This window comes from Terrapene carolina, unplaced genomic scaffold (genome assembly GCF_002925995.2).
Source record: "Terrapene carolina triunguis isolate 2854851 unplaced genomic scaffold, T_m_triunguis-2.0 Scaffold88, whole genome shotgun sequence".
Classification (NCBI taxonomy): domain Eukaryota; kingdom Metazoa; phylum Chordata; order Testudines; family Emydidae; genus Terrapene; species Terrapene triunguis.
The window spans coordinates 15,801,040-15,827,300 of NW_020664439.1; the positions used below are offsets into that span (position 1 = coordinate 15,801,040).

General features: G+C 42.1%; 1 protein-coding gene across 2 annotated transcripts in view; it reads right to left on the reverse strand.

Moving 5' to 3' along the window:
• IRS1 (insulin receptor substrate 1) overlaps positions 1-23,431 on the reverse strand; it is an 81,529-nt gene extending 58,098 nt beyond the window's left edge. For both annotated transcript variants that reach the window (XR_003369708.1, XM_024195229.2), the window contains exon 1: positions 18,818-23,431. Coding sequence is in view for 1 of the 2 variants with exons in the window: in XM_024195229.2 (XP_024050997.2) it covers positions 18,843-22,436 (3,594 nt within the window). In the remaining variant the exon portion in view is untranslated. The remainder of the gene's footprint in view (positions 1-18,817) is intronic.
• Positions 23,432-26,261: the final 2,830 nt, after the last annotated feature.

A 26,261-nucleotide genomic window follows, 5' to 3' on the forward strand; every position in this document is an offset into this window, starting at 1 on the left:
ACAAGATCTTTGTGTCCCTCTCCTAGTCTCTGGAGACACCCATGAAATTCCTTTAAAATGATTGGTAAAGTTCAGTTATTACTCTCACTTCCTCAGGTCATAAGAAACACTAACTGTTTGGATGAGCCATTAGTGTCATTTCAGTTGATAAGAAAATTACTAGTTAAAAAATAAAGCAGTCTGAACTTTAACAGGGGAACAATGCTATCATTTTTTCCAACAAAAAAGAAGTTCTGCAGAAGGATTAGTTAACAGACAAAATGCAAACAACTTTTCTTAACATACACAATGGAAAAAGAGAACTTGAAATCAGAAAAAAAAAAAAATCAAACTACAGATTCCTAGTGGTTCCCAGAGCATCTTGATTCCCCCTAGATTGACTCAAGCCACCACTGGAGTTCCTGAACATTTTCAGAGTGAAGCTGTCTTTTAAAGGTGACTTCTGGAATTTGGCCACAGTTTCTTCTACACTAAAATTTAATCCTTGTTCTTCCATTTACATACCACTTGTGTAATTTGCCTTGAGCATTTACACCACCAGATGAGGGTCAATATTCCATAGAATGTAATCTTAATACAAAAACATGTTCAAAGTTTATCACCAACTGACATCTGATCTATCACTATCTTGCCAAGCTGAAAGAAACACATCTGAGGGTTGGAGAGATTGAGTAGCTGAATCAGCTTTGAGATTTTCCATGGTCACTAAGTCTGACTCAGAAATGGGAATTGGTAGATATGGGTGCTTTTATTTTTGACCTCACCTCTTAGGTATCTATATTTGGAGATGTAGAAGACACTGTCTAGTCCATTAGATTTGTGCTTTTTTGTATGTGAAAAGGATTTTACAGGCAAAATGTCAGACTTCAAGGATTCTCCCAAATGTGAGTTCTGCTCTCCACTAGAAAAGTTACACCAGTAAAGTACACCCTCACTATAACTAACCCATTGGGATCCAAGCCATTTGGCAATTATAGCGAAAGAGCCCAATCACAGCGGTGGGGCTGGAGATGGGATCCAAGGACCAGATTCATTATAGCCAAAGATTTGTCATTATGAAGGGCATTATAGCAAGGGTTTACTGTATAACTACAGTAGTTAGGCTAAATAAATAAATAAAATAAAAAAGTACTAGTGTGGATGCAGTTATAAAAGTACAAAGAGGCCTTATACCAGTGTAGCTTATTTTGCTTTCTAGAGTAGGATAAATCAAGTCTATACCGGATATTTTGCCACTAAGCACTCTTTTGCCAGTATAAGCTGTATTTACGTTACGAGGGTTTGCCAGTATAGCTATACCAACAAACCTTTCCTAGTGTAGAGAGGGCTTAAACTATACTGGTATAAGCACTTTGTACCAGTATAACTGCGCTCTCACTTGGGAGGGGGAGGGGGGAAGAGACAGCTGGAAGGTTGCTGCTTTAGCACCACCAGTATAGTTAAAGTGGCAACGTTTCCTAGTGTACGCAAGCCCTTAGTAAAGCAAGGAGTTAAGAACTACTGGTGGGAGAGCATGAGGGAAATCAGCTCTTCAGAGGTACTCTCAGATTGAGGAAACACAGTGCAGATTGAGTTGTGGCCCTAACGATCTGTCTACAAGTGAGTCAAGGTTACCTCTAGCAAAAGGTAAACTCTCCTGGAAACAGAACAGTCAGCTCGATGCAGGGGTGTCTCTGGCGTTGGCAAGAAGAGGCACCCAGATCAGAAGATGAAAGTAACAGTAAGTGGTAGAAAATGTTCCACCTGATCTCAAAGAAGGTATGGTACAAGACGTTCCTTCTTTTAAAAAGTGGTACTTAAATGTTCAGTAAGATACTGACTTAGGAAAACAAACCCATTCAGGACAGCACTTAAATATGTGCTTAAACGTAGGAATTACTCAGTGAAGTTCTACAGCCTATGTTATGCAGAAAATCATAATCCCTTCTGGCCTTAAAATCTATGACATAGCATCCTGAAATGAGATAAATATGCTTAAAATATTTTCCTGAACCAGGATCAGAGACAGCAGTCAGTTACACAAAATTAAGCTAAATGATAAAAGTTTCTACCATCCGTAGATTTAAAATAAGAGATCTATAGACCTGGAAATAGACTCCAGAGCATAAACTCTGCTACTAATGAGCTTGTAAAGGCTTTTTTTGGGGAAAAAAGTCAACAAATCACCAAAAAGAAAAATCTCTGATTGAAAAGCTATTCAAAGCAAAATTATGAGTTCAACACAAAAGCGATTATTTAATTAGTGTTTTAACAGTTACTGCTAAACAATAAGTGTACAACAATACTACTAATAATCATGTTTTGCTCTTGATTTTTTAAACCTAAATGCAAATGCTAAGATATGACCTGAATCAGTAAAAGGCAATTAACATCACAAGATCTATCTGTTACCGGTAGTACTAGAAAATAAAAACCTGATGTGTTACTGTAGCAAGCACAGAAGTAAACAAACTTGCTTCAAAACAAAGCAAATATCTTGTCAATCTTCAAGAGAACAGTTTTTTGAAAATATAAAATACCCAAGACTATGAGATAAATTTAACACTGAATCAGATCATTTTGTAACATTAATGATATAGTTGCAATTAAATTCAATGGGACTTAATATTAATTCAAACAGAATGCTTTAGTAATGGCTTATTGAAAGCAAATGATGGAAAAACTAAGTTTAAAGGGCCAGATCCTGGGTGGTGAAAGTTGTCCTAGCTCCACTGACTTCAGTTGGGCTATGATGAGTCACACAAGTTCAACATCTGGCCCAAGATGAGCTTTTTAAAAAAAAAAAAAAAAAAAAAAAATAGCACTAAGTGGCCCATACAGAGAGGAAACTGTTTATGGCTCTCTCCAAAGAAATATTTTCTCAGAAAGGGTAAGATTTAAGGACCACCGGCATTTCTGATTGCGTAACTGCAGTACAGTTTTCTTCTTTAACCATTCTTTACACATTAATTCCTTTCACTACTCTATTTCCTAAAATAATATCTCCACGTACTCCATTTATTTCTACTTTTAATGTTTAATCTAATGTTATGTTTAATCTAAACCATTAATACCATTTGAATCCACTGAAAATAGAAGCTCCTAGGCCCCAAATTCGTCTGCTAACTCCCTGCTTGGATTCCTCTTAACCTGGCTTCTGTCCGTCCCACTCCCGACAAACCGCTCTCACAGTGGTTTCTAACAACCTCTGCCTGGGCAAGTCACGGGGCCCTCTTCTCTATTCTCACCTTTCAGTTTGCCAGCAGCCTTCAATAAGAGCTGATCACTCCTCCTGTACACCATCCTCCCTTGGCTTTCCCAGTCCTGTCCAGTCTTGGTTCCTCTATTTTCCCTTCCAACCATTTTTGGTATTTCTCATAGTGGCACCTTCTCATTCCCATCTCCTTTTGCCACTTGGGCCTGGTCTACACTGGGGGAGGGGGAGAGGGAGGGAGCGAGTCGATGTAAGATACGCAACTTCCGCTACGGGACTAGCGTAGCTGAAGTCGACATAACTTATTTCAACTTACCTCCCGTCCTCACGGCGCGGGATCGACAGCCGCGGCTCCCCCGTCGACTCCGCTACTGCCGCTCGCCCTGGTGGAATTCTGGAGTCGATGGGAGCGTGTTTGGGGATCGATCTATCGATCCCCGATAGATCGATCGCTACCCGCCGATTCGGCGGGTAGTCTGGACATACCCTTGGTTTCCATAGAGCTAAGTACTTGACCTGAACCTTTTCACTTTCTTACCTTATCCCTAGATGACTGCATCTAGTTCACATGGATTCAACTATCATCTCTCTGCCAGTGATTCCCAAATCTACTTCTCCAAACCTAGCCTGCCCCCTTCAACTCAGCCCACCTTGTACAGGGGATCAGACATATCCGAGATGGACTATGGCCATCTCAGGCTAAACAGGGACAAAAGACAGAGTTTCATATTTTTCCTTTTAAACCTCATCCTCCTCTGGAAGTGACAAACTAACAGAGAAAAGGACTCTTATTCCAGAATAAGAGTGTCTATGCAGGGAGTTATATCTGTATAGCTATAGCAATATAACTATTTGGAGAAATTTCTCCATATAGACAAACCCTTAGTTCTGAAGGATTTTTCCTAATAAATAGATCAACTGAAATCCATTTATTGCTGTACCTTAGCTTATAGGGCCCTTAAATGCATGTAATTTCTGAACATCACCAACCAATTAAGTGAGATTGGGTGGCTCAATGTTCTATTGTTGTGTCCTTGATAATACAAAGCTCTAGCCAAAATCTTGCTTATGCAAAACAGGCTTTGAAGGCACAATAACATGCCTCATGATTTTCAAGCCCTGAGGCTAAAGGCAGCAAACAACCATTCATTCTTCCATCTTGAAACATGTTCCTAACTTAGTTCAAAGGCCTGAAAAACAACATGCCCTAGCTACTTGTCTGCACACCTTCTGAAAGGCTTTTCCCTTGTAACAACTTGCTAGGTGATCAAGTTGCATGCTGAAAAATATTTAAGGTGTTTGGGGGTTCTTGGGTTTGTGTAGCTTTTAAAAAAACAAACAAAAAACAGAACTATTAAACTGCTTCAAATTATAATCAAAATGAAATATTATGAATAACTCCAACAGCAATGTTTACCCATTTAAGATTGAAATATTTAATTATTTACATGTCTAAGTCACAACTTAGTACCGCATATGCTGATTATTACAGAGGATGTGTTCTTAACTTTTGTTCATTAAATCGGGGGGGGGGGGTGTAGGGGGAGCAGCTGTATGAGGAGGACAGAAGGGTTGGCGTGTATTTTCATCTCTTCCTCCTCAGTTTTCATTTCATATAAAATTAATAAATTATTAATTGCCCATTACTTATCTACAAACTTAAACAATGAAAGTTAAAAAAATACTATTTTTCATAAATATTGACAAATGTTGGAACAAATAGAAACTTTAAAATGTTGCGCATTAAAGTTTTTAACCAGTTGCTTGCTAACAAAGTAGTTTTTTGTATAGCCTTATTCAATTTGCTTTTCTGCTAAGTTTGAATATTGTTGTTAAGTCAGGAAAAAACCCACAAATTTATGAAAAAGAAAATAAGCCTACTCAAAATAACTTTGCAGTTATAAAACAAGACTGCTTAAGACACTTGACTACTAGAGGTGGTAAAATGTGCTTACTGTTTTTGAGGTTCTTGAACTGTAATAACAGAAGTGATAAAATTTCTATTTGTTAGGAGTCTAGGGGATTTTTAATCTCATTTTTTCCACAATATGTGCTTTTAAAAGTTGGAAAGTGTCCCCTTACCTATATTTAAATTTTTTTATTGCTTTGATGTATACATATGCTAGCAATTAAATACACACACATCCTATTATTTCTAAGAAGAAAAGCAGATATTCATCAGCCCAGTTTAATTAATAGTGGTAGGATTATAACTCAGCCTTGTTAATTATTCACATCATGAAACAATAAATGGAGCATTCGATAAAATATGTAATAGAGCATACAGGAATACAAGGGAAAGAATTCACCTCTGCCCACACTTCGTAGGGGAAAAGTGAACAAGGCAGAAAGAAAAAGTTCTATTTATATATCAGAGAAAGAAGATGAAATTCTCATTTCAACAAAGCAGTTCCTAAGCAAAATGAAAATCAAGATACAGAGAATGAAAGTACAAGTGAGTTGTGCCTTTACCAGATGGTTCCATTTCAGAATCTGTGGCTAGGTCTTCACTAAAAAAAGAGGTGTATTTTTATATTGGTAGCCATCTTGGTGCAAAAATCTTAGTGGAGACAAGGTTCAGGCAGCGAACCCACTTCCGTCCCCCCCACCCCATCTCAAAGAAAACAAAAACAAAAAACCACTCATCTATAAGATTTTTTTTCTTCTAATGACAAACTGAAGAACACATCTATGCTAGTCAACTACTGAAGCAGCTGGGCCAATCACTCTTGGCTACTTCCATAAATTCTGACCACAGTATGAAAGGAAACCCTCAGAGTTAAATTCCAAAGCTAAAAACAAATAAAAGATGAAACAATCAATTTAAACTAACCTAAGATAGGGTGCTCTGCACTGGTAGAAGCTATAATAGAAAAAGGTTCAGATAAGAAAAGACTTCATTTTTCCATAAAATGTCACCCTATCAGTCCAAAGGACGTTGCGGTGAAGTACCAAACAAGTAATCCATACTTTAAAAACTAGACAGACACGTACATGGGAAGGAGAGAATTAAGACAGTACCAAATTATTCCAACCTTGTTTTCATTTTCATTTATTTTTCAAAACCCTATAATATTCTATAGACACTGTAGCCTATAAAATATTAAAGCAAAAGCCTACACTGAAAGGCATAAATGGACTAGGAGGATGGCCTCTATTTCAGGGTATGGTTTAGGTTTCCCAGACGTGTTGTGTTTATCTTGGAGCAGGGCGAGTTGAATGAAAAGAGTTGCTGAAGTATTTCTGCATACCTGAATGGGTAATTTCCAGGACCCACTAACTGGACATCACCTTTGCCTACACATGAATTACTTTTCTTGGCCTCCCTCCGATTGTGCAGCTCTGCACATGCGCCTTCTGACATTCAGGCACCTCCTTAAAACCTAAGGGGCTCCCTGTGGCTTATTTCCTGTTGTCTAGGGATGAAAGGAACTAAAATCAGTTGAAGATTATTCTCTCATTGGGCAGGTTTTGATCCCTTTTGCGAGGACAGTAGGCCGGAGACTCGTTGAACGGGCTTCCCTTAGAGCAGGCTCTGGTTTGAGTCATTTAAATAAATAGAATTGATAAGGCTCTTCTCCATAGAGTAGCCTCTTTTAAAGGAAAGGCAACTAAAAAAAGCTATAAGATTGGTCTGTTGTATATTGTTTTAGCCATAAGAATCCCCTCACTGACAAAAATGAGGCCATGGCTCTGGATGTAATTTGTATTATTCTAAATGTAGCATCAGAGATGAACAAAAGAGTACACTCCATAAAACAGAGCACTGCAGATGGGTCGCAGCCCTCATTCTTGGCTTCTGAAGATCATTTAAATTTCTGTAGACTCCCACACACAGCACAAGAGGCATGAGTGGAATAAACTGAAGTTTGAACCAACACTCAAATCTCTTCAGGAATGCCTCAACTTCCCTACTGAAGTCTTTTTGGTTCTTCCTCCCCTTTTACCAGGATGTTTGTCCTTTCTGCAATTCCTGAGATGGCACCATCCAGCCTTGAATGCTTCATGAATGTCTCTAGTTCAATAGCTTGTGAAGGAACATGCGAACCTCGTTAAAAAATAATAATAAAAAAATAAAAATAAAAATAATAAAAACCCAATGATTCTGTGAAAAAAGGCCAGAAGAAACTATTATAATCATCTAATCGGATCTTATATACAAGAGTCCATGCTGTGCTCTGTGTGGTAAAGCGACAGACTTTTTTTTCCCCCCGCCCAACACAGAATTATTTTAATCTATTATAAAAATGTAGTTAGAAAATATATATTTAAACACAAAACAAATTGAAATGTAAATAGGATACCTTAATTTTATACAAAGTGGATAAAAATCCATCCTTAAATAAAAATCAGATTTTTCTTTTTAAAAATAAAAAAGGTTGAAAAATTAATTTGAAATTGACAATCTATGTTCAAGCCTAACCTTATCATAATCTGTTACAGCCATTAAATAAAACATATTCAAGCAGTGTGTGTTTGCTATCAATATAAGACCAGTAAACTGGTTGAAGTCAGTGGCTACACATCTGGATCCAGAGTTTTTTAAAGTCCTAAACCAGCTTTAGACTCTCTCTCCTGCAGGTGCAGAGAGTATTTTCTTTCTTTCACTCTATTCAGCAAGTTCAATTCAATCACCAGTTCATTCAAATATTTGAGAAACTGATTGAGAGCTAAAAAAGCAGGAAAGCTTGTTTTCTGCTTCCAAGCTATGAATAAAAATAAGGAGTTTGAGGATGAGATCTACTAGTAGTAAAATCTTGAAGGACATGATAACCAGAAACAATTAGTTCCATTCATTAATTACAGACAATACTTGATTTGTTTAAGGAATCAGTTTTAAATACAAGCGTGTTTTCATAAATTTACTGTTTATAAGTTCATCCAGTACATTTGAGACAATGTGGGTGAGAAGTAGTATCATTTACTGGACCAGCTTCTTTTGGTTAGAGAGAGCTTTTGAGCCACAAAGAGCTTCTGCTTCCATTCAGAGACACTGGATTTATGGCTTATTACAACTACCTGTAACCCACTAATGCCCTCTTTTTGTCCTATGACTGCTGAGATGCTATCAGGCCACTCTGCCTTAAATGGTCCTATGCAATATGTGCTAACTACTTACGCTAAGCAATCTGTTCTGCCTTGCATTTTGGTGTGACACTGGAAGTACTTTCTCAGATGTAAGGAAGAACTCTCTGTCACCAGGGTGGATAAAACTTAATGATTCAAATAAAACAAATAAATAAAAATAAAAAATAAAAATGGATATTTTTTAGTTTAAATCTGATTTTTTTAAATAAATCTAAAGATAGTTTTAATTAAGATATATCTTTGACCTATAATGTCTCATCATGGAATAGGGATTATAAAGTCTAATTCTATAGTATGAGACAATATATTCATATAATGTTTAAGAAAAGTTTTGTAAATGAGTTCCAATAGTTCATGGATTAGGGACCCAATCTTATGGGGTTCCAGGGGCTTCTGTATAGATTACTTAGGTTAATCTTTCTATCTACTCAATGGGATTCAGTGCTCAGTCTAGAACAGGGGTCGGCAACGTTTGGCACGCGGCTCGCCAGGGTAAGCACCCTGGCGGGCCGGGCCAGTTTTATTTACCTGCTGACGCGGCAGGTTCGGCCGATCGCGGCCCCCACTGGCCGCGGTTTGCCGTCCCGGGCCAATGGGGGCAGCAAAGTTTCAGAAAGTTAAATGAATAGAAGATTGTTGGGGGCGGAATAGATCTGGACAAGGAGAAGTCTGGAGATAAATGTGAGGAGGACGGGACAGGCAGTAGAAACAAAAGTGAAACTGTTTGAGCAGCATATTCCAGAAGCCTTGAGGTCTTTCTGAGTGTAGCCTTCATTGATTTTAGATCTACCATACCATTCTCTCACTAGAAAGGAAAACCTATAATTGCAGTAGGCCGTAAAAGAGACCCAGTTTGGGAATAAGAACCATTCAAGAAATATATGTTTACTGATGATGTTTTAAAGAAAGTCACACCAGTGAACTGGTGGAAGTCACTTAAGCACTTGGATTCAGAGACTGTTGAAATGATAATCTCACTTATAACAGCAGTAGCTTCTTCTGGCAATGTAGAAAGAATGTTTTCTTCCTTTGGACTAATTCATTCAAAATTGAGAAATCATTTGGGACCTGAAAAAGCAGGAAAGCTTGTTTTTCTTTTCCAGATTATGAACAAACAGGAAAATGAAGGGGAAGATGAATGAGTTAGCTGCAGAAGCCAATATTTTAAGTTTCTCATATTGACCTGGCTGACATAGTCGATTTAATTTTTGTACTTTTAAAAAAAAATATTTCATGTAACTATTTTAGTTTAAAACAATTTTAACAAAAACAAACCTGATTTTAAAAAACTTGAATGTTTAACTAAATTCAAAAATTCATATGCTTATTTTGTTAAAATATTATATGTTTGCTGTTGAAGAAAAAAACCCAGAATACATAACGTTGTTGTTTTAGTTAAATAAAACACTTTAAATGTCTGTCAGGAGGAGAACATCACCAAATACAGCATGGCAAGAATATCCTCCAAATAGTAATGATTAACCTGTTGAATTGGAGATATTTATGAAATCACTGGAAGGTGAACTATCTGCTTCAATTACCTTTGGTAAATGAAATAACTAGACAATCATTCATCTTCTGATATAGCTGTAAAACTAATATGAAAAGTTTTCAAAATAAATCACTTTAAAGATGTATCGTGTGTACCTTCTAAATATGAAACCCACATCTATCTCTGAGTTGTGAAGAATATGTATTAAGGTTATAATAACCAACAAGAATGCACTTTTACGTAGAAATCCATGATTAAAGCAAGTCTTCCTGACTAGTGATTTAAATCATGATTTAAATCAAATCCACACTGTCTGTCGCTAAGAAAGCTTGTGTCTCTCACCAACAGAAGTTGGTCCAATAAAAGATATTACCTCACCCACCTTGTCTCTCTAATACCCTGGGACCGACACAGCTACAACTAGGTTTTTACTTGTTAAGTAAGGCTATTTAAAAATGCTATTTTAGTGCATTTTTAACAGAATTAAAATTTCCATCCAAATGCAGCTTGACACAAATCGAAAGTAAAAAGTTATTGTAGTAAGAAATCCATCATTCACCATTTCTAACATAATAAAAAGGTAAGTCACAAATCTGAATACATAATTTTTAAGCTATATAACTGCTTTAATGCATATAGATACAGCATAACCCCCTGGTGAGCAAGTAGTACCAAAATTGGTGCAGAGGTAAATGCTTAGTTGCAAATCATAGGTTTTAATGGTTACCAACCAATGAGAAATCAACTGCCCTTACGGAATATGACAAATACAAATGCAAAACTGATTATTTAAATCAAGGTTCCCTACTTGCTGATTTAAAAAAAAAAAAAAAAAAGTGATCAATTCATCCTGATTCTACCACAGTACAAAATCCATCATTTTCTCATATTCTCTAGAGAGAGCTTGACTTGAGAATTATTACTGATGAGTCACTTATTGTACTGTACCCCTTTGAAACAAACAAATCCTAGGTAAGTATTAGGAATACTTAGCCACAACCACTGAGACACTCCCCTATCAGATTTCATTTCTAAGAGGACAGAGGTAGGAGAGAGGGAGAGTACATGCAAAAATCTTTTTCCAAGTGACACCAACTGTCATTAAGGGCACAATCCAGCTTCCATTGACTTCAGTGGAAAGACTCCAAGAGACTTCAGAGCAAGTCAGATCAGGCCCTACCAGAACTACAAAAGATAAGGAACCTTTTTACTGAAGAAGGGGAAAAAAAAAAAAAAAAAAACCACCACTACACAGGGTAGAGGGCTATTTCATTCCCTGAATAGAGAAGGTTGTGGAGGTTAAGTTTGCATTGAAACAGACTATGGATCTTAAAAAAAAAAAAAAAAAAAAAAAAAAAAAAAAAGCTCAATAGCATGCAGGACTCCTTTTTATTATTGATTAAAAAAGGAGACTCTCCTAAAACACATGCCATAGATGCTAAAACTGCTGATCTGCAAAGCTGTTTCTGGATATGTCTCTTACAGAGCTAGAAACAAAATACCGTATATATACTCGTTCATATATTTTTGGTAAAAAAATGACGCATCAAAGAGCGGGGGTCGGCTGATAAAGAGGTCTACACCAAAATTTGATGATTTTAAACTCTATGGAATCATTGAATTGAATATCTAATACATTGTCGTTTTGTTTACACACTATACATCTGCAAGCACGGAGCCCCTCGGCGCCCTGTGGCCGCGGTTCACAGCCAATGGGAGCTGCAGGAGGTGGCGCTCCACTTCCCGCAGCTCCCATTGGCTGGGAACGGCAAACCGTGGACAGTGGGAGCCGAGGGACTCCGTGCCTGTGAATGCTCCAGATAAACAAAACGTCCAGGCCCGCTAGCGGCTTACCCTAACGGGCCAGGAGTCAAAGTTTGCCAACCCCTGAAATATAGGGTCGGCTTACGAAAGGGTCATACAGATTTTGCTATTTTTACCTAACTATCTTGAGGGGTCGGCTTATAAACGCACGGGCTAATGAACAAGTATATATGGTAAGTCTGTCAATAGACTTTTTTTTTTTTTTTAAATCCTAAGTTAATAAGAGTATTTCTGATGATGCAGGTGTCTCTCTCAATTCCCTTCCCCATTGCTTTGGGAGAATGGATTGTTAGAACTGCTAATTCCTACCTCATTTTTTGGTTCATTTTTTTCCTCCCACGCTGCAAGAAGCAGTTGAGTTAAACAGAGCAGCTCTCTTATTGAATATGTGTGATCAGGCTTCTAACTGGAGTCCAATAAGATGTCTGAGGTTGAGGGGTAGCTACCTTTTTTCCCTTATTTTCTTGGAATTCACGGTTTCAAAGAAACTGTTGGTGATGCAGATTGCATATTTCAGAATTCCTATGACTTAGAAACATCCACCCATATAGCAATTGAAAAAAAAAAATCTAGATAAAAGCAAACAAGACATAAATCAAATTGGGGGTGCGGTCTTAAGAGCTCACAGATTGCATCTTTCCAGCTTCTGACATATGCACAGACAGTCATCAGGAATAAATTTCTGAAACCAATAGAAATATTTGGAGTTTGGTTGCAAAGACTGAGACATTTCTACAATACTTCTGCAAATGAGATTTGTTTCCATTCTTGTATTAAACAGATCAATTTTTGCATGCAGAGTTTATGTACTTAATTTCTGAATGAGGGATATTATCTCACTCCCTTGCCTCTCTAATATCCTGGAACTGACACAGCTACAACTACACTGCATACAACAATAGAATTTTAAAGGTAGCTGACAGAATATATACGGGCAAACCTATTATGCATTACTAGCAAGAAGATTTAATCAATTTTACAATTCAGATACTAAAAATATTAGGTTTTTAGTCAATCATATTATGATTAACAGTTCCATATACACACACAAACTTTTCACTGTCCTCCCAACCCCGTAGTGTATTATTGTGAAGAAAACAGCACTTTCCAACTACTCTAGTTTAAATCTCTAATGACAGTCTTCAAAGAATGTGACCTAGATATATCAAGCATAATCAGAGAGAATACATATCAAGTCATCTTTTAGTTAAGAGTGCCAGGCTTATTTAAATCTCCTTAATCTATTCACACCTCTGTTTTTGTTCAGTTTCCCCACCATATTTAAATAGATCAAAAGAGGTATTACACAAGACTCTCCTCTTCACCACTGCTATTTTGTAACACTCAAACTGCTATAATTGTTTATAATCAAAATCATTCATTTACCAAAACATGTAACAATTAAAAACAGAATTAACGCTATTCAGTTTAGTGAAGATGTACACTTTCAGACTATATTTCAGAGACAAAGTTCCAGTTTTCAGCATTCTGACAACCTGGAATTGTAGCCATAGCTATTTGTATTTCAACTCTTGACATAAAATGTAAGAGACGATTTATTCTAATAGTAAGTCGCAATCATTTTGCAATTTGAGCTTTTCTTTTTATGAGCTACCCTTTAAATTAAATAGTTTAGAGGTGATTTAATTATAAATGCAGGATATGAATAATTAAATTAGCATGTATCAAGATTTTTCATCTAGCAGGTTTATTATAGTAGTCCCAGTAGTAGCACAGTGTAAAGAAAAAAAGCTAAGAAGAAAAACTGGAAGAAGAAAAAAAGAGCAATTTAAAAATCAGTGTGAATATCATTCTCTTTTTACTATGAGAATGTTTACATGACAACAAGATCCTTATTGCTTAAGGAGTTATTCATTCGTGCTTATTCTGTACTTAAAGTCCGATGTTAACAAACAGGATTCTATGTATTATATAATCACAGCATTCAACTTCAATGACAAAGAGTACAGGACAAAAGAGCAAGTGGAAAAATCCTGCTCCCCTCACTCAGGACAATAGGATGCACAACAATGTGAATGGATTCTGTGATAAGTAGGCAGCAGGAACTCTAAGGAAGAGAGCCTATTTTCCAAAATAAGCTATCCTAAGAAATGAAGGAGGAGGAAAGAAAAATATAAATGAATGAATTTACAAAAAAGTGTAATGATTTCTACTGTGAACATTTTTCAAAATTATCTATGGCATCTAAAGCTTACAAACTGCCAGCTTTTCTATTTTGAGCTCTACTTTTCTTGATTTTCAAATTCAAATACAAAGATCTGTTCTAGGATGAAACTTGGTACACAAAATCTAAGTCCAAAAGCTAATTAGTTTTGGGGAAAAAAAATTATTTTCACATGAATGTCATGAAAAACAGAACTTTGAATTTAAGACTGTTCCCGTGAGATTTTTAAAAATAGTTTCTACAATCAATACTGAATTTAGTCCGTTTTGAAAAGTAAAAAATAATTCCCTTCCTTTACATATGCATGTGCACCCACCCACCCACCCACCGTCACAGCAACTTTATCAAAAGGATATTCAGATGTGAATTCAATTAGCCTCAGTGCTGGTATTCAAATTTTTGCAAAACCATTATAACCTGTATGTTCCTAATTGAAAATTTCAAATTGAGCTGTTCACCAGGCTACATCCCTTAAGTTATATAAGTAACAGAATACACTGAAGATCTTGGTCAGATTACATTCCAACTCCACAGGTGTTGGTCGCATATGTTCTTTAAGGCTCTACATCCCAGCTGTTAAATGTATAAAACCGATCCAGAATAAATATTTTTACAATTATCAGCTAAAAAAGGAGTGTCATCCTTAACTTTGAATTTCTTGTTTGTTTTTCTAATTTAAACATGATCCTAAATATGATTTTAATACTAACTGAATACAAAACCTGTGTATCACAGGATGCTATTTTATTGCCTACTTGAGCTCGGATTACATAGCCCCAATTTATAGGGCTCTATAAACCAGAGAGAAAAATCTTGAAAGCAATTTTCCTAAAACTGCCATGTAAGTCAGAAGTCCAGGCTAACAGTTACATGTATCTACAATAACTACATTAAAGGAATAGGTCTGCAGTTTGAATAATGACAAAAATATTTTAAGAGTGCAGAATATACTAGTAATTTAACAAACTGCAAGCACACAGTGACACACAGGCTAGGTTTTAGCAGATGATTAGTTGAGGGGGGAACAATGTGCACATACACTATGAAACACCCTATTTAGTCTATAATAATACTGCTGTAGCATGTATAACTTGCATATCTTGCTGATGTTCAAGTTACTGCTGCCCCAGAGCTACAGAGGCTTCTGAACCTTTTGTCTTTGGAAGTGCTTCAGTTTTTTTAATTGCATGCAGATAAATGTGTTACATTTTTAAAGTAACTCCTTAAGCCCACAAACTTTTTTAAATTATGAACTTAGAAGAAAGCTATAAAACTATTTTTAACCGCAAGTTAGAGAAAAAGGTATTTGAAAATTTTCCTTAATATATTACACAAGAATTTCAAGATGGCTTCATACTTCAAATGTTTTGTGACTCAGTACATCAACTATCAATTGCTCATCTTCGTACTGTTGCCAACTGTGAGAGGCTCCTCAATACCACACCGGAAGCACAGGAAGTAGTAGTTGCCTCAGCTAGTTCTGCACAGAGAAATCCCAGGAGAATACAAGTGAAACTTACAAGTATCTTATCAGTTTCACCATACTAGAGTTTACAGCTACCAGAAGAGGCAGGACACAGAAAAGAGAAAAACCCAAGAGCACAGAGAGAAAGCGAGGAAGAGAAGAGGAAAGACTGGCGGGGGGGGGTGGGTGGGAAATGCAGTTGTCTGGCACAGGTCTTAAAAATTGTATGTCAGCTCACCAAGGTTGCTAGTAAGTGCAACCACAGAGCTACAGGCTCCTTCTCTAGAAAGAAGGGGGTGGGGGGGGAGTAGCCAGAGCACTAGAAGTTCTTTCTGAGGAAGGAAGGATTAGAGCAGCTGGAACCACTGTAAAGGAACTCAAAGAACAGGGTGGCATTTAAACTGGTGATCCTTTAACAGGCTGGGAGAGGAGCAAGAAGCAGAGGACCCTGGTATTGAGAAACAGCTAAAAGTTTGAGCCCCCTGTAAACTCAGGAAAGCAGCAGGGCTTGGGACAGCAGCAGCAAAGAGGTATGGGGACAAGAATATGGATGGGGGCAAGGAGGACAGAGAAACAGAACAGATTTGGAAACAAGCGATTTGTTCAGGGGGAAATCTATTAGAGTGGGCATAACTGATTTTCGAGGGAGATGCACAATGGAAGATGTTTCAATATAGTTAAATGTGTATAACATACATGGCTTGGGGGGGAGAGAGGTTGTGGCAAGGTGGCAAACGTTTATTCACCTGCTAATGAGAAGCTGGAAAATGCTCAGAGTCCTGATCTGACAACCTGGGACAACAAAATATTTTGGTCTAGATAAATAAAATCTGTCCAAGTAATTTAAACCTTTTGGGGATGAAAGCTGTCCTATGAAATATAAATATATATATATATTTTATAGAATGCAATCATGTGTATAACTCCTTGCCAATTTTTGGGCTTAAAGATTTCATCATAATGCATATGAACAAGGGAGCCAAGTAAAGATTGCATAAGATTGTCTCTATCCTTCTCTGCTCCTACTCACCTCTATCCCCTGCCCTGACTCCTGCCCCTTTCCTCCTCCCTGAGCCACACCCAGGTCATATCTCCTCCAGTCTAGCCCCCACACCTCTTCTCACCCATCTGATCCTCTCTCTGCATTCTGATCAGGTTGCTTCCTCCTTCTCCTTCACAGTGCCTGGGGCACCAGCAAAGAGAGCAATGAAAGCACAGGAGAGAGCGTCTCCCTGCCCTCAATTCTTTCTAGTGCCAGATCAGTGCAGCCCTAGCAGCCTGAAGAAGGGATTTCAGGGGAAGTCCAGCTCAGTTCTAGGATGCAGCATGCTCCCTTGGCTCTGTGGAAATGGTGCATGCACAACCAGATCACCCACAGAATCTGTGTGGGAATGGAGTATGCGCCATGCAGATGGAATCCGCAGAGAAGTCATTTAGCTGCCAGCCTCTACAACTCTACTACGTGTGTAGTAAACAGATTTTTCAGGAACCTATAACATAGCCAATGTTGAGCAGATTTTTTCAGGGAAAGCAAAAAGCACACACCCCTTGCCACTGCGGCAATACCCTGGCCAAATTTTAAGTCCTGCCCAAAGGCATGACTAGTCTAGCATATACTGATGAGATAAAATAAGACTACCTTAATAATACATTTGCAATTATCACTTATTTGAACAATGTTAAAGTAACAACTATGGGAAAGGGTGTATTGTTTTTCTTCCAGGTACTTGCAATTCACACTTCTACACTAGGCTCACCAGTTCAGGTAAAAGGAAAATCCTACATATGATTGTTAAATCTTCTATCACATCCACTCCAAGTGGTGTTAGTACTTACACCAAGCAAAGCAGCAATAAAAAATATTCACTGAATAAGTGTGTAAGTACAGTTACAGTCAAATAAATAGTATGAATTTGTCCAATTATGTTGTAAATGTTCACTGTACAGTGATTGCTAGGAGTTAAATACATGAAAAACTGCAGAGATCAGGAAGGGTGTTAACATTTAGATTGGAGTTGTCTATTCATAATAGAGACCTTGGAGCAAAACTCAGTTGTATAAAATATCAATATTATACAGCAATACATACTTAGTGGAGAAAATGTTTTATTTAAAAAAAAACACACACACTTTGTATTTCTTAAGTGTATACTCTGTATTCAGTTTCTATTTGGCAGATCCATCACATTGGTTGCAAAAGTATTCCTTGTCCTAGGCACACCTTGTAATGACAGTCTTAATACAACAGGCTGACAAATTTTGCCTAGATTATTTTTAATTTGTTCATTTTCAAACATTTTAAGCTTATAATCAGAGTCCACTCTACACCATTTGCTTCTTCTGCAGTTTGCAGATACTTATAAAATTGTCCTTTGCTAAATTATATTTAGTATCAATATCAGTCTAAACACAAGTTTTTTTTAAACACACTGTCATGGAGTCCCTTTAAAGCACTTTGCAAATACTACCTAATTAACCTCACAGCAACCCTGTGAGGTAGATACACACATTTTACACATGGGCAAAATGAGTCAGAAAGGTTAATTCGTTTGCCTATGGATACAGGAGTCATAACTGGCCACAACTAAGCTTAGAATATAGGAGCTTCTGAATCTGATCCCCACTCCCATGTTCAACATAGACCACACCTCTTTCTTTTACATCCTCTCCCCCACACCCTCTCCCTCCACTTACTGGGTCTTTTATTATGTATTCTTAAAGATTAAACGAGTGAGGTAAAAGTGCAACTAAAAAGCACTTTAGTCTCAGCAACAATATTTAAGCAGATTTCACAGAGTGAACCACCTCACCATAACTGTTCACAAAACATGAGACCCCTGTCCCCACATTGCTTGGACAAGCTTACAGTGTGTCGAGTCTGAAAAGCATCCATGACTCAAGAAGGCAGTGTCAAATGATAATTTTGCTTCTGGAAGCAATAGCATATTTAAAATCAAAATGAATCAAAACATTCATTTAACACTTCTGAGACTTAATGTGGCTGCAATATTTTCCAAAACACTTCCCACGTGGAAAAAATATTTTCAGTTCTAAGAACATACTATCTAGCTTACAAAAATCACCACACCAATCTAATTACAAAAACCTCCTCTATAAGAAATAAGCTTCAACGGATTAATCACCGTTCCAGACTTTATCCAACCTATATGTTTGTTATCAGTTAAGTAGGGACCATGCTTAGGTCTATTTTTGGTTTATTTTTCACCACAGACCCTTAATTGTGCAATATTTGAAACCGCAGCTATCAAAAGATTAACTCAGTGAGTGAACCTGGATCTTCTTCCCACGCCTCAACAAGCACTCCACGCACTTTAAGGGCTCTATTTGAGAGTAGGATGTGAACGTGCAAGGAAACAAGAGAAAAACGACGTTCCAAGAAAACAAGAGAACAGTACAGACCGCACCTTAAGCTATCCCTTTAGGACACAGTTCAGTGGTCTGAACAACCTCCAACACCTATGTGCCTGATTTTTGCTGGCCTTTTGGGCTCAGTTTTAAGTGGGCGTTTCTACTCGTTTAAACGCCCTTTCCCCCTCCCTGTGCACTCACCTTCTCTCTGGCTCTTGCCCAGCTATTAGACGTCCTCCCGCCTCTGGAAGCTGATGCTGGCATATGCACTCAAATCGTCGCTAGAATGGCTACTCCCACAAGGCTGATTAGGGGCTTTGGGGGGCGGCGGCTGCCTCCCCACCAGCACAGAGGTGCCCTCCTGGGGGTGGTGGGGGTGTTGGCGACGCTGATTAAAATCCTTCACTAAGTCCAGGTCGATGTAGTTGAGTCCGTTCTCAAAGCCACCCCCGGCCCCGAGGGGCTGCTGCTCCCTCCTGGCGGCCGCCCCCAGCTCCCCCAAGGCAGGCCGGAGCCAGACGTTCTCGAAGGAGGCCGAGCTGTGGCGTTTCACCTCCTCCGCGCCCCCCGCCCCGCCCGCCCCGTAGAGCAAGGGCGCGTTGAGGCCGCCGGTGCCCGCCGTGCCGCGGGCGGTGCTGGGGGTGGAGGAGAAAGTCTCGGAGCTGTGCCGCCGGCGGCCCCCCTGCGGGTCGGCGCGGATCACTTTGGCGCTCTGATTGCGGCCGGGGCTGAGGCTGACGCGGGTGAAGGCGCTGTTCACCCCCGGGCCTCCCATCAGGGAGGAGGAGCGCGGTGGCGCCGCTGCCAGCTCGGCCGGCGGCTGCGCCTGGGCGGAGGCAGGGGCAGCAGGGGGGTTCTCCGGGACGCCGCGGCCCGTCCGCATGTCGGCGTAGTTGAGCAAGAGCGCGGGGGACGGGGGGTCGGTGCAGCCCGGGCAGGGCCCCCCGACACCACCCCCCTGTTCCATAGTCACATAGTCCCGGCTGCTGAGAGCAGCAGCTCCTCGGCCTGGCCGGGCCGCAGCTGCCGCCCGTACGGCTGCGAAGCCGGCTTGGCAGGCAGCCCGCGGCGGCCCCAGCTCCATGTTCATGTACTCGGAGCCTTCGTCCCCTCGGGGCCGCGCGGCCGACGGGAAAGCTGGCTTGTCACTGGCCACGAACTCAATGTTCACGTACTCGCCGGGGCTCTTGGGCTCCGGCGGCAGCAGCAGCGGGGGCTGCTCCCGCGCCCGCGGCAGGGTGCTGGCCTTGGGGCCGTCCAGGGACAAGCGGGTGGGTCTGGTCAGGCGGCTCCTGCTTTGCGCGGCCGCCTGACGGGTAGGCTGCTGCGGCGGCGGGGGCTGCGCCTGGTAGGGACCTCCGGCGCCCTCTTGGCCCCCGCCTCCGCCGAGGCTGTCGCTGCTGGTGGAAGAGGACGAGTCCTCCGCGGCGTAGAGCAAGCGGCCGGAGCTGAGGGAGATGCGCAGCTGGGGGCCGCTCTCCTCGGCTGCCCTGCGCTGCACGTGTTTGAAGGAGCGCGGCAAGGAGAAGTAGGAGTAGATGGGCTTGTGGGGGGGCTCGGCCGGGCCCTGCGCCGAGGCCTCCTCCGGGCCCGGCGGCTCCGAGCTTGCGAAGTAGCAGTCCGGGGGGGTGCTGGTGGCTGAGCCGCTGGCTGGGGACATGTTGATGTAGTCACTGCCGCTGCATGGGAGCTTCCCTTCGCTGCTCTCTACCGAGAGCTTTGGGTGGTGGCCAGCCCCATTTGTCCACATTTTGCCATAGCCGGCGGGACCACCGTCAGGCGAACAGCTGCCACTAGGGGACATCATCATGTACCCATTGGAGTCCACCATGGCTTGGGTGTGGCGACCCCCCCTGCCAGGGTTGATGATCTGCTGTGGGGCTGACACGCTCTTGGGGCTCATGGGCATATAGTCACCACCTTTGGGAGTGCCACCACTGCTGGGCACAGGGGCCACCCCAGGCGACATTGGCATGTAGCCGTCATCAGTGTGTGGGGTGGAGTTGGTCCGGTGGTGGCTGCCCTCCAAGTGGTGCATCTCCAAATGCTCCTCAGGATAGGAGTGAGTGGGCACAAAGGCAGAGTGCCGGTAGGAGGGCAGCCGGTTGCCACCACAAGGGTAGGAAGGCAGCATTTCCGTGTACTCCTCAATGGAGGCTACTGAAGACTGTGAGGGTGTCTTCTGGTGGGAGATGGTGGGCGAGGTGCCTGCAGAGTGAGTCCGCTTCCTGAAGCCCTTCTCCAGGTCAGTTACCTCCTCTCCACCACTCCGGGGGCAGCATGGGGTGCCAGGATAGCGGCACTGCTGATGCTGTGGGTGGCAACTGCGAGGGATGAAGTGGCCATTGGGAGCTGCCAAGCTGCAGGACGAGGCAGCCTTGCCCCCCATACAAATGTAGTTGTTGAGCTCCTCATCCCCCCGTGCTGGCGGGGTGTGACCCAGAGAGTCTGGAGTCACACTGCGAAAAGAGCTGCGGAAATCGCAGGGGCTGGAGCCATATTCGTCGGAGGAGATGAAACCACCATCACTGGGGGAGCCTGATACCGAAGCACTGGACCTGCGTGGGAAGAGGCAGTCTGAGGTGGAGCCATGGCCACTGGTGCTGCTGGATGACAGGCTGACTGGGCTGGTGGCTGAAGGGGAACAGCGTGAAGAAGGCATTGGGATGGAGCGACTGTGGTTGAGTGGAGGGTGAAGCCTGGAGTTGCCACGGTGCCGATGTGAGTGGGTCCGGTTGGCACTGGGACTTACTGGGCTGCCATCCACAGAGGCAGGCCTGGACATAGTTCCTTCCCCATCACTAGAGGCTCGGACTCGGAAAGAGCTGGGTTTGCCCCCTGTTCCTCCTCCTCCACCACCACCACCCCCAGCAGGGGAGGTAGCAGTCACACTCTCAGTCCTGGACCTGCGACTGAGCCCCACCTGGCTGGGTGGGGGGTTGTTGACATGGTGTCTGCTGCGGAGGGGCACAGAGATGGGATTGGAGCAGTTGGAAGAGGACTGGCTCTTGCTACGGGGCCGGAATTCCTCACTCATGGCCCGCATGGCTTCCAGGATGGTCTCATGCATGTTCTGTGCCACCACTGAATCATCCACCTGCATCCAGAACTCACCAGGCCCAGTCACCGCTGAACGCCCAACCTCTATGAAAAAGAAGTTCTCTGAGTGGCCACAGCGGCGGATGTTGAGCAGCTGCAATACCACAGCAGCTGCATCTGAGTTCAGCTTCACAAAGCTGATGGTTTTGTTGGTCAGGCACAGGCGGTAGATGCCGATCAGGTTCTTGGTCTGGCCCAGACCTTTAGGTTTCAGGATCACTTGCCAAACCTCCTTGAAAGCCGGGCCAGGGACCACCTCGCCATAGCTATCGTCACCTGCCTCCCCCAGCCCTGCACTGCCACCCCCAAAGGAGACATCACTATGGTGGTGGTGGTGACGATGATGATGGAGGTGGTGGTGGCCCTTGGCCCGATTGTGCAACTGCAGCAAGGCTTGGTACCAGCTCTCCTGCTCAGGCTCGCTGTCAGCTGCAATGGCAAAGTGCTCGTCCTTGGTATAGAGGGCCACCAGGTGCTTGTTCTTGGAGTCTGCCCGTTTGTTGATGTTGAAGCAGCTCTCCAGTGGGATGGAACGCTTGGGGGCTCCTGACTTATGTCTCCATTTCTTCTCATTCTCATAGTACTCCAGCCGGGCAGGTCCTGACTCGCTGGCTGCCCTCAGCACGAAGAAGCGTTTATGCATGCTCTTGGGTTTGCGCAAGTAACCCACCTTCCTGACATCTGAGAAGAAGCCCTCATTATTATCCGTGGGGCTAGCCATGGTGGAAGGAGAGGTGGTGGTGTTTTTACCGCAGCTATCAGCCCACAGGCCCCCAAAACTGCCAAGCAAGGCAGAAAAAAAAAAAAACCTCGTAAAATACAATTCATGCAACAACAATCATAACAAAAAAGCAAACTAGCTCGGAATCCCCTCTCCAAAACGGGATGGGGGGAGGGGATACTGGCAGGGTGAGAGCAGCTGTTCAGTGGCAGAGGCAGCTTCCAGCACCACAGCAGCGTTTATATTGCTGTTTATGCCCAAATCACCCTCAGGAGGGTCAATATATCCTTAAAGAGTCCAGTCTCAGTCAGTCCAGATGAAAGTCTAGTTCTCCCAGCAGCCGCCGCCGGGGAGGAGAAGAAACGCATCTTTCAGTCGTATGGGTCGGATTCCTCTGTAGAGAGGAGCAGGAACGGGGTCCCCCTTGCTTCGCTCCAAAACACCCTCCCCTTCACAACTTCGCCTCAGCGAGCGCAATCTCTGTAGCAGATTAAAGATCCTCTGGGTAGCGGTTTGTTTTGCAAAGTCCGGGGCTTACACCCCAAAACACACGCCTCTTCTCCCCCCCCTAAAAACGCAGCCCAGCCCCAAAATCAGCGCCGAGGCTGCTGCTTCTGCTTATGCGTGAGGAGGCTGGCGACCCCATTCAGTCCCATCTCGTTAGGAAGAGAAAGTGCCATTTCAACACAAAATGCAACCAGGCAGCAGCAGGAGGGGAAGCAGCCCAAGTGGGGAAGGAACATCCTCTCTTCCTCCTCCTCCTCCTCCTCCTCATTCCAGTCGGGAAAGGCGCCGAAGCCAACAGCAAAGCCCCCTCCCGTGCCCCAGGCTGAAGGCGGGTCTGGGGCTGCCTGGCTGACTTCTCCTCCTCCGGCTGCTTCTCGGAGTTTCGGAGCGCCCCAAACCCAAACAAGCGGCGGTGTCTGTGTTTATGAGTCCGGCCCCCTCCAGCCGCCACCGAGACTCAGTCTCACTCCAAGGAGAGAAACACGTGACGGCGCCAGTGCGTGGACCATCCCAGCAGCAGCCGAGGGAGGCTCCAACCTAGCCTGGTGCCGCGGCATTCCAATCCGCCCCCTCCTCCCCGCCCGCCGCTCCTTTCATTCAGTGCCGCTGCGGCTGCAATTACCTTCGGGCCCTGAGCAGCTCTGCGCCCTGGGGGGCCGCCTTCCTATTGGCAGCGCGGCCTGTCCCTCAACTCCTCCACGGGGGGAGGTGCCCAGGCTAGGTTGAGGAGTGGAGCGTAGTAAAAAGGCGTAGACGCCATTCACTGGCGTGTTATTTATAAACTAGGGGCTTGTGAGTGAATCTCTGCAGTGTGGCAACTTTGATCGAGGCGCTGCTGCTGCGTTGTAACCACGAGGCTCCCTCCTCCCCCCACCTTCACATTCAAGCTGCGTCTAAACTCCAGTGCTGCCTGATCTGCAATATAGACATAAGGGTGCTGAAAATCATCTCCCCCCCGCACCCATCCCAGCTCTCCACCATATTAGTGCAATTGAGGCTTCCCTTTCAAAGCGGGTAAAGATCGAAAGAAGTTAATGCAACCACTGAATTCAAAACAGAAAAGTCCCCCTCTCCCTAACCCCCTCCCTTTCCCCAACTCCTTCCCACTCAAACAAATAAAATCCATCCGCAAACCGTTCACGAATGTCTGTGGCATTGGAGATTTCTGTAACATAATACAGAGTGACTCTCCTGTGCCGAAGTAAGATTGTTGTCCTCTGGGCGGCTCAGAACATTGAGCTGAGACTATCCCCGTGAGCAAAAAATTAAAATAAATAATGCAACTTTATGTTGCATGTTTTCCATATAAATCGGACCCCAAAGTTCGGTGCCGTTTTAAATAATATAAGCCCAAAGAAGAGACACGTTTGGGGCTGGGAATTGAAAACAGGATGCATAGTTTTGAGACCGATTTTGACTGCAACATTGACAATATAAGATTTTTGTGTGGTTTTCACTTTTGGGGATGTTTATAGTTCAAACTCAGCAGTGACTGATTTTATTATTTTTGTTTCCTATTAGCATGGAGCCACAAATCACAGATTTTATCTTTTGTCGACGCAGTTGGGCCCTGAATAAAGACTTTTATTGATGAGTGGAGATTTATCATTGCTGGAAATGCAAAGCTATGCTATCATTATATTTTACAGAAGAATTGTGTAGTAGAGATTCCCTGTAGAATTTCTCCAATGTGGTGTCAAACAGTTAAATATATTTCCCGAAATCATTATATGCTAAATTAAACTGAATATTCAACATGATTTGCCGTTTACAGTACTGAAATGTGCTGTATGCGTAACTTTTATTTCACTGTAAGGTGAAAGACGATACGAGAAGTGTTGCAATCCAATTCTAGAAAAATAAATTACTCAATGCTGCCATCTCCAGGACAGTTCATTAAAACATCTTTGAACATCTTTTCTCTTTTCCACTCCAAATATAGAGTGCATATTTATAGGTTCCAGATTGGTTTGGGTTTTTTTAATGGTCTCTATACATTTATTGGAACATGAATTAATCTACATATTCTATACAGTTTAACAGTTCTTTAATATGCATGTTGCTGGCAATATATTTAATGAACAGACTGTTATTGATATGATACTTTTAGTTGGATAATTTATATGAGAAAATGCAATAACAACGTTCATAACTACTTTCAATATTGAATTACAATACAGAATTTTAATTTTATTTGCATTTATGTGGGGCCAAACATGGAATAACTAATACAAAATCATTAGGTAATGTTCATCTATTGCAAGGAATATTATCAAATGATCATTAGTTGTAAAATAATTTTAAATATGAATAATCTAAACACAAAATGAAATGTTCTCATTGAAATATTTGCAGCAAAATTTGGAGAGCTTAGAGATGACAAGAGGCATCATTGCAGCCTTAATGTCTATTCCTCTTAGAGTTATTAATCTAGATAAAATGCCAGTTACATAACTATTATATTATTACTTGTATTGTGCAATACCTAGGAACAGAGTCGAATTGTTAAGAAGTGGTCAGGAATGCACCTATATGGCTTTCTCTTTCCCATTGTCAGCACCCTAAATACTCACCCTTTGCAAAATAGTTAAGCAAAGAAACAAGGAGTTATACCAAAAATAAATCAGCTTCATGTACACTGGATTTCAGCACATTATGGACCAAATCTTACCTTATGGTGTGTATGGACAGGGTCCGGAGCTTCCTCACCCCCATCCCCAAACTTCATGGAGCTGCTGCTCGGCAGAATTTCAGCCTTAAATGTCTGTTGAGAACAGTGATTAGCTACCACGCCAGCCAGTCAATGAAGAATTCCAGGGGGTATGGCTTGTTGACCATAGGGCAAGGCCAGACCCCAAAGCCAGCTAGTGTACATCCTGCATACCACAGCCTGTGCTAGTGGGTGGTGCACACTGCTGCTTTTCAAATTGGTGCAGCTGTCTGTGACAGCATGACTTCTGTACCCCTTCTCCCTGCTCCCAGAGGCACATGCACCTGTGTAGACACCCAACGTCGATTTGGCTATTGTTGTTGAATGGATAAGTTTTGAAGATGTGTTTCTGGTAATAAATAACAATGTATTAAATTTACTGTATACAGTGCTTTTCTTTCCAAATGATCCCAATGTATTTCATAAATGATATTGGGATATACAACACTGAAATACAGTCACTTTTAGGTGGACAGACATCTGGCATGCAGCATGCTGCACAAGAATGATGGAGAGGAGATTTGGAACAAGAATAATGGGGTAAACTTTTACACTTTAAAAAAAGAGTCATGAGATCATTCATGTCCGCATTCAGCAGACAGGATTGT